This window comes from Myotis brandtii, unplaced genomic scaffold (assembly GCF_000412655.1).
Source record: "Myotis brandtii unplaced genomic scaffold, ASM41265v1 scaffold528, whole genome shotgun sequence".
Taxonomy (NCBI): domain Eukaryota; kingdom Metazoa; phylum Chordata; class Mammalia; order Chiroptera; family Vespertilionidae; genus Myotis; species Myotis brandtii.
This window is the reverse complement of record NW_005369930.1, coordinates 7,554-17,144: the sequence shown is the minus strand read 5'-3', so window position 1 is coordinate 17,144 and position 9,591 is coordinate 7,554. Positions and strand designations below refer to the sequence as shown.

At 41.3% G+C, this 9,591-nt stretch overlaps 1 protein-coding gene across 1 annotated transcript in view; it reads left to right on the top strand.

The window, feature by feature from the left end:
* Nucleotides 1-4,537: 4,537 nt before the first annotated feature.
* The window catches only part of DCUN1D2 (DCN1, defective in cullin neddylation 1, domain containing 2), a gene marked incomplete at its 3' end in the record, with an annotated part of 12,571 nt that continues 7,517 nt past the window's right edge, over nt 4,538-9,591 (top strand). The window contains exons 1-2 of the mRNA XM_014548922.1: nt 4,538-5,078; nt 6,361-6,766. Coding sequence (XP_014404408.1) covers nt 6,592-6,766 — 175 coding nt within the window. The remainder of the gene's footprint in view (nt 5,079-6,360; nt 6,767-9,591) is intronic.

Below are 9,591 nucleotides of genomic sequence, written 5' to 3'. Positions count from 1 at the left end.
GAGCAGGTGGGAACCGCAGGACCTGGGGCGAGCCCTGCGCGGTGACCTCAGTGCAGTGATGTGGTTGGACGGGATGGAGGCACCCGACCAGCGTGGGGGCTCGGACCGGTGCTCCCCGATGCACGAGCCGCCGGGTGACCGAGGAGCGGGGACGTGTGCCTACGCAGCATCCTCTCGGGGGTGAAATGGGCACGACAGTGCCTCTGAGCGGTGCCGGTAATTCCATTGTGGCCGGAACATGGAGGCCGGGGTCGACCATGGCACCCACAGGGCCTCTTCTCGGACGCCGAGTGTAGAGTTTATCAGGAGATAACGGGAGCCCTAGGAGGTTTTTTTAAAAAGTGGGGTGGTGTGTGATTTGATCATGTTCGCATTTTATAAAAAAGCCTTTGGCAGAGAGGATAGGTTGGACCGGTGGTGGTCAGGGCTGCAGGGAGACAAGTTAGGAAGTTGTAATGATTTAGAGCAGAAGCGGTGAGGACTTGAGCCAGAGATTGTCTGTAGGAATAAGGGGGAGGAGGAAAGGGAGGGGGGAAGACTTTTAGGGAACTCTTCAGAAAGGGAGAATAAAGGAAAGAAAGGACTCAGCAGTTTCTGGCTTGGGCATCTGAGCAGATGGTGAGATTATTCAGCAAAAAAAAAGAAGATAGAGGGAAGAAGAGATTTGTGCGGGAAGACTACACGATAGTAACGAGGGGGAAATAGAAGGGTCCTGTGGTTAGTTGGAAATAAAGATCTGGAGCTCGGAAAAGACGCCTCAGGAAATGTCTGATTAGTTTGAAATGTAGTGGAAACCATGGCCATCGACGGGTTTCATCACTTAGTCAATAAACCCAGTGATTTCTCTTGGCGAGGAAAGGTCGTGCCCAAGATGTTGGGGGTTTGATGGTGAGCGAGCCAGACGTGGGTTTGGTGTTCTGACCCGTGCCTGGCTAGCAGGGGAGATAAGCACTAAGCATGCAACTATTTTATTACAGTTGGGATAAGTGCTAGGGAGTGGCACAGGTTCCAGGAACTCTTGTGGTGGGGTGGGTGAGTGGTGTCCGATGCCAAGGCAAGGAAGGCTTAGCCAAAGTGTGAGCCGAGCTCTCGGAAATGAGTGGGATGCCAGGCACAGCCAGAGGTGAGCAGTACTCCCGGTGGAAAGAACAGAATAGGTGGCAGGAGGTCTGCCTGGCGACAGCACAAGGAGCCAGGGGAAAGTGACACAGCAGGAGGCTTGTAAGGGGCCTGGAACCAGATTGTGCAGTCTTCTAGGGCAGAAAGAAAATGTTAGTCTTCGTCCTAATGGTACCGGGAGGCCAGTGGGAAGGTTCCCAGCAGGAGAGAACTAGTCCTGGAGGAATGTGTAGGGGAAAGAGTGGAGGCCTGAGACAGAACTTGAGGTTGGGAAGATTGGCCAAGAAGGAGCTGAAGACGGTCATGTCAGAGAAACGGGGAGACGAAAGAGAGTGGTCATAGAAACCAAGAGGGGGGTGGTCAGCAGTGCAGCCAGGAGGCACTTGCTGACTTAGGCAGGATGTGGCCCCCTCAGCAGGCAGAGACCACTCTCTCCAGCGCTTAAGGGGAAGGAAGGCTTAACTTGCAGAAGAGGACGGTGCAACCACTGCCGAGGCTGGAGATGCAGGAGTGTGAAAGGAAACACTTGAGTTTACCACCACCCCCAGCGTGAAACAGAGTCCAAGTGACCAAGTTTATGTAATTAATTTGATCATTATTGTTGCCCTGGCAGCCCTAGTAAGTTGACCCTAAGAGAAAATTTGTTGTATTAGGTGGAAGGGCATTCATTGTAAGAATAACTTGTGGTTTTTTTTTCATTTTATGTGTGGTTAAGTCTTGATGCCCAGATTATGTAAATGATTTTTTCACAAGGTCATAGTTAAAATATTTGAGACTTTTTCTATAGGTTAGGGATTTTATTTGCTGTTTCTACTGGATTATCCAGGTTTTTATTTCAAGAATGGTGTACATTTAATATTCTAAAACAATGAAACATAGAAAATGTCCCTCTCCCCCCTTAAAAGCTACATTAATTTAATTCTCTTGACAGGGTAAGCTCTGGTCCTGCCAATTTATGGATTTAGTGCTGTTTAAATAGACCAGAGCTTTCTTCTTTCCCCTATAATGAATTCGTTTATGAGGCTTTTTCTTCTAGACAGCTTTATGCCAGTTCCCTTTTTTACAAATTGCAACTTGCAGTTTGCAAATTTAGCATACAATCTTTAGACTTAGCTTAATGATTTTTGTTTTTAATTGCTATTATTTTGTGGAGAAACTTGTAATGGGTAACATCAAATTGTTGCAACTTTAATGACAGTTCCCTTGCTTTTCATTCTAGCCAGAGACTTATGGGCTATACTTAGGCCCATGGCCACTGTTGCTCATTAAGAACTAGCACCTTCATACCACTTAGAGGTTCAAGGTTGTAGGATCTGTCTTATGACATAGCAGTCACTTGGAATAGATGGAAGAGGGATCTATTTATTTCTCTTAACTGCAGGTCTACCCATTTTGTAACTTATAGTAACAGTTCAGACCACTTTGTGGGCCTGGGTCCATATACTCCTGCACCTCTTCCAGGGTTTTCAGAAAGCATTCTCCTTTACACGTTGATATAATTTTTTGTCACATATTAGGAAAAGCTTCAAGAGCAGATTATCAAGAAAAGTGCCTTGAGATCAGGCATCACCACATCTTCCAGCTGTCTGTCAACACTTGGTATGGGTCTACCAATTATATAAACTGGTTAAATAATTAAGTTACCCGACAGTATGCTACTCTGTTGATTAATCTAGAAGGTTCCAAGGGTACGATGGGGAATTTTCTTTTGAGGTGGGATCTATATAACATAATATTAACTATTAAAAAGTAAGAAGTTTTAGTTGCATTTAGTACTGTTTAGTACAATCACAACTTTGTACTACTACCACCAGCTCTGTATATTTCCAAACATTTTCATCACCCCCAAGAAAATCCCACATTCATTAACACTCACTCCCCGTTCCCCTAACTCCAGCCCCTAGCAGTCACCAATCTGCTTCATTCAATCTCTGTGGAACTGTCTCTTCTGGATATTTCATAAAAATGGAATTATTCATTATGTGACCTTTTGTGACTGACGTCTTTCACTCAGCATATTTGCGAGGTTCATCCACATCGTAGCATCAGTACTTTATTTCTTTTTACGACTGTGCTTCATTGTGTGTATATACTGAATTTTGTTTTACAACCATGACAAAATTTTTAAATCCAGCATTGATGGCAATTTCCATAATAAATATATCATGGTTATTTTTAATGGTGTGCCATTTTGAGATTGAACATCTGTTTCTATCTTAAGCTTTCTGAGGTAACACTTGGCTTTGCCCACCCTCCCTTGGGGAGACTATCATAAAAAGATGCTAGCTTTATTTTTATCAGCTCACTATCAGAACTTATGGGATCTGCCCTAATTTAGATGAATTTGATCTTACCAAAGAATATACCTGGAACTCTTTTTTCTAGTTCTTTCCAAAGGCTCAATTTCAGGAAATAATGTATAGAATACATATTCCATGTATTAACCCTAGAATATAGATCAAGATTTTAAACTACAGACCATAGGCTAGCTGCCTGTTTTTGTAACTATAATTTTTTTTAATCCTCACTTGAGGATTTATATTGATTTGAGAGAGAAAGGAAGGGAGAAAGAGAGAAAGGAAACATCGATTGGTTGCCTCTTTTATACACTCTGACCAGGAATCCAACTCACAACCTTTTGGTGTAGGGGGTGATGCTCCAACCAACCCAGCAATCCAGCCTTGGCTGTAAATAAAGTTTTATTGGTGCACAGCATGTGCACTCATTTGCATGTTGTAAATGGCTGCTTTCACTGCAATGGAAAAGTTGAGTAGCTGCAGTAGAGACCAATCAGCTCCTGATCTTGCTAATCAGTTGTGTTGTTGTTTTTTTAAGTGCATTTATCTGCATTTTTAAAAATCCATTTCAGAGAGAGAAAAGGAGAGGGAGAGATAGAAACGTCAATGACGAGAGAGAATTGAGAGAGAATCATTGATCAGCTGCCTCCTGCACACCCCCTAGTGGGGATTGAGTCTGAAACCCAGGAATCAAACCCTGACCAGGAATCAAACCATGACCTCCTGATTCATGGGTTGACACTCTACCACTGAGTCACACTAGCCAGGCATCAGTTTTTAAACGGAGTTCCGCCTTCCCCTATCCTCTGAGGAACCAATAGATGGGCTTAACTCTTCTGTGACAACCCTGAAATTATATGCAAAACTACATGCACATGTGTGTACCACATGTACCACATATGTTTTCCTGGAGAAAGTTCTGTGACTTTCATCAGATTCCAAATGGGACCAAACACCCAAAATGATCAACATTGTTCTTAGTAGCCAAATCGTTAATTTTCTGTGTTACCCTAGATCAGTTCTCAAACGTTTTAGTCCCACGGCCCCTATACGCTTTGAAAAATTATTGGGACCCCAAAGAGCTTTTGTTTATGTGGGTCGTAGCCATTGGTATGTTCCATATTAGAAATGGAAATGGAAAGTTTAAAAATATTTATATACTTAGTAATAATAAACCCATATGTATTTGCATTGCATTACCTTTTTGCAAGTTATCTTTAATGTCCAGCTTAATAAAAGACAGGTTCTCAAGTGTTCTGCATTCACCCTGTTGTGATAGCACAAGCTGTGCAGCCTCTGGAAGCCTCTAGAGTACACCAGTGAGAGTGAGAAGGGCGGAGAGTGGCTTGGATCGTTGTGGAGGTGCTTGTGTCATCATGGATCCCTGGGGTCCTCAGACCATACCCGGAGAGCAGTGTACTGGACTGCACTGTCTGTGCTCCTGCTGAATTATATATGCTGTGCTCTTTTGGCTTCAGCATGCGCGGAGGGTGCCTTAAGAACAGCTCTGGAAGCTTGCCCTGCTGTTCGTTGTTGGCATCTTGGTGAGGAGTTGGTCTGGTACGAAGGGGACGTTGCGCACTGCCCTTTCATGAGCAGCCACAGGGGACGCTTCCTTTGGGTTCCAGTGCCAGGAGGAGCTGTGTCTCTTCTGGGCCACTGGTAGGTTTTTAATCTTATAAAAACAGGCTTTCCAACTAGTCCTATTATCTTCTCTGCTTTGGCAACTGGGAAGCTCTTGTATGTGGTGTGCATGTCTGTATCGTGTCCTTGGCTTTCTTATTTTCCTTTTCCCCTCCTCTCAGTTTCTTCATCTATAGCTTGTTTTCCATTTACATATGTTTGTAAGTTACATTTTATTTTGTGTTTCTTTAAGCTGTCTCATCTTTTTTAAAACAAGATTGAGTTTAAATTCTCAATTAAGTAAAAATGTCCCCCTTATGTGTAAAGTATTAGCATCTTAGATTGAGTCCATTTTGGTTTACAGAAATTAGTGAATCACTTTTATTCCTAGTATCATTTTAATCAAGTTACCTTAGATAAATGGAAACTTTACCATCTTATATCTGGAAGTATTAAGATGTTATTTTGTTTCATTATATACTATATATAGTACAGTTACTTGGCAGTTTTGCTATTTACTGCCTCACAGCCTCTGCCCTATTTTTCTATTTTATTTCTGTCTCATGTACACAGACATTCTTGCTATTAGTATCATATTCAATTAGTTGTAACGAGCTTTTTGTACCTGCTTTTGGAACTCTTGTAAATTTTTTTCACACTATGCTTAATTGTGTGTGTATGTTTTGATCAATGTGGTACTGCTGATTTTAAAATGGGAAAAACTTTAAAAAAAAAGATGTTTTCGAACTGGGAATCCCTCCTCCCATTCATTAGAGCCTGAAATTAATTGTAGCCAAAGAGAATAGTTGGGTGGCAGTGATATGGTCTGGCCTTGGGTTGCGTACCCAGCCTCATTTCATCAAGGGCCTCGTGTATTATAAAGAGGGATTTACTGAGACTTAGGGAAAAATAAGGTGCTCATGCAAATTGAAGTGCACACTATGCTTAATTGTGTGTGTATGTTTTGATCAATGCGGTTCTGCCGATTTTAAAATGGGAAAAACTTTTTAAAAAAAAAGATGTTTTTGAACTGGGAATCCCTCCTCCCGTTCATTAGAGCCTGAAATTAATTGTAGCCAAAGAGAACAGTTGGGTGCCAGTGATATGGTCAGGCCTTGGGTCGCATACCCAGCCTCATTTCATCAGGGGCCTCGTGTATTATAAAGAGGGATTTACTGAGGGAAAAATAAGGTGCTCATGCAAATTGAAGTGGGTAGAGATCAGAATGTAAATTTTGTATAAAATATTGATTCTCATCATGTTTTGAAGATTAGACTTTGCATATCTGTTGCTATATAGATGCTGTCGTTTCAATTTTCAGAAGACTGTGCAGTCTTTTTAACTGATGAAGAACAAGCCTTTGTCTTCCTGTAATTCTGAAGTGAAGTTGAGTCACCCAACAAGAAAAAAAAAACTAAGTCCAGTTAAAATATAGGCATTAGGAATAGAATGCTGAACCAAACCTCTGGATTGGCTTCATTGGCTTTCCTGCTTCTTTTGCATCCCAAAGCATAAGCTTAAATCATCTCAGAAGGACAAGGTCCGCCAGTTTATGGCATTTACTCAGGCTGGCGAAAGAACTGCCATCTACTGCTTAACACAGAATGAGTGGAAACTAGACGTGGCCACCGACAACTTCTTCCAAAACCCGGACTCGTTCCACAAGGAATCCATGAAAAACACAGTGGACAAGAAGAAGCTGGAGCAGCTGTATAACAGGTACAAAGGTAAGGGGTACGGCGACAACAGGGCAGACAATAAAGAACTCGCTTCCTTCCATCCTAGGGAGCAGACCAGTGTTGTTTCTTGAATTTCTGATGCTGTGTTCAAAAGACCTTCATCATGCTGCTCCTACTCTTCCTGATACCCAGCTGCAGAATCCAGTTTAAATGGAATTGTGACTATTAATCGATGTAGATTATGGGTGGGATGAGAAGAGAGCAGTCTAAAGACTGGTTGGCAGTCAGCTCTCCCTACTGGGATCACTAGTGGCAGGGGATCCATCAATAGTATAGTATCGTGGCCAGGTGGCTACACCTGTGAATATAGTGTTTTTCCCCAAGCAGTTCCATCTAGGCTGAATATTGGTAGTGAGAAAGTTGTTTAAAAACAGTACCAAGAATGCCAGGCCAGTCATGGCTCAGTGGTTGTGTCGACCTATGAACCAGGAGGTCACAGTTCAATTCCAGTCAGGGCACATGCCCGGGTTGTGGACTCGATCCCCAGTGGGGGGTGTGCAGGAGGCAGCCAATGAATGATTCTCTCTCATCATTGATGTTTCTATCTTTTTCCTCTTCCCTTCCTCTCTGAAATAAATGAAAATATATAATAAAATGAATAAATAAATAAATAAATAACAGTACCAAATCATAAAAATAGTTCTGATGTGTCAGGAAAAGTCATCCATCTCTTAACACAGTGTAGTAGTGTTGCAATACTAAAACAACTTCAGTTGTTGCATGAGCTTTGGGAAAAGCTCTTACTAAAGAAACCTGTGTTGGAGCTTGGGAACAGTTGTTATTTTTATTGAAATCAACACCAAGAATGGAGCTTTCCATATCGAAATACAGCCATACTGCGTTCTGGCCGGTTTGGTTCAGTGGTCAGAGAGTAGGCCCGCACCCAAGGGGCCCAGATTCCATTCCAGTCAAGGGTACATACTTCGGTTGCGGGCTCGATCCCTGGCCCCAGTAGGGGCGCGTACTCGAGGCAACCAATTGATGTGTCTCTCTCACATAGATGTTTCTCCCCCTCTCTTTCACTCTCTCTAAAAATCAATGGAAAAATATCCTCAGATGAAGATTAACAACAACAGTCATATTGCATAAATACAGTCATATTGCATAAATAAGTCTGCATTAAAAAAAAGTCTACATGTTGAATATATACAGATTCAAATCACTCGGCAGGCTTTTAGATTTCATATGAAATGTCAAATCTGTGCTGTGATGGGAGAGGCAGCAAGATTCAAGATTTTATTGAGGGTTTTTTTCTTCTTCTAGTAGTTTCTAAGGCAAACCCTTTTATTTCCCAAACGTAAAACAAAAAACAAAAAACACTAATTTAAGCAAGTATTAACTCAAACAGTATAACTCCTGTGGCTTTAAATTCTTGTTTATTATTTTCATGTTTTACTTTTGAGAATACTGTGTGTATATTTTAATCTGTCTAGATCTGAAGAATGGATTGAGAATTGCATTTTTAAAAAAATCTTGGCTCAAAAACATATTCTGTGGCTAAAAGAAGATTTGTACTTGTAGTTCTTAAAAAAAAAAAGAACATTATTTTAAATTAAGCATTAGTATGCTTTAATTTTTTGGCTGTTAATTGTTGAGCTAATTTTGTAAGTCAGATGCTGTGCAAATTTTAAAAATTATTCAAATATGTGCAGCTGCCTTTGAAAAAAATAGTTATATAAGTGAAAATTGTTATTTTTCTTTAGTTTAAACTTCATCCCTTCATTTAATATTATCCATGTAATTTTAGTTATTTAAAGTAGATATATGGTATAATCATGTGGGGTTCTAAAAATAAATATACAGTATTGTTCAAGGACAAATATAATGTTGGTTATGCATTAATATATACAAGTGAATAAGTGCTTCTAAAGTTACTTTAAAATATACAATATTTTTGTATATGAAATTTATTAAGATTGCTTATTAGGTGAGAGCATTGTAGACCAGTTTTTCTGTTATCCTTAAAATCTATAATGTTAGGAGCATAGAATTGAAAGAAAGACAAGTGAGAATGTTTTACAGAACCTTTGTCCTGTAAACCCACGACAGCAATTATTTCATCACTAATACTTTTGAAATAGTATTAATAGAATAGAGGTGGAAGGATATTTTTGGTTTCATTCATTTAATCATCAGTTTTTCTTTTATGTATTTAAAATGTAATACATAGTACTTAAGTGACCAAAATTAAATCTTGTATGACAGAAGTTTATCACACTTAATCTTTAAGTAAAGGAGTTACAAGTTTTCTGTTTCCACCTTCTAAACCAGGGGTGGGGAATGTCCAGCCCGAAATCATTTGGCCTGGCACTGCCAAGGCATTAGGGGTGAGTTAATTAAATGTTTGACCAAATAGAGCAGGCTAATTTTTAAGTTGATAATTTTGTATGGCCCACGAATGATATAAATATCCAAATGGCCCTTGGTAGAAAAAAGGTTCCCTATCCCTGTTCTAACAGAATTAACACATACATTATCCTATACTAGAAGCCCGGTGCATGAAATTTGTGCAGTGGGGGAGGGGGTTTGTCCCTCAACCTGGCCTGCACCCTCTCCAATCTGGGACCCCTCGGGGGATGTCCGACTGTTGGTTTAGGCCCAATCCCACAGGAAGTCACAGGGATCGGGCCTAAACCGGCAGTCGGACATCCCTCTCACAATCCGGGACTACTGGCTCCCAACCACTCGCCTGCCTGCCTGCCTGATTGCCCCTAACTGCTTCTGCCTGGCAGCCCGATCACCCCCTAACCACTCCTCTCCCAGCCTAACTGCTCCCTGCCGGCCCGATCGCCCCCAACTGCCCTCCCCTGCCA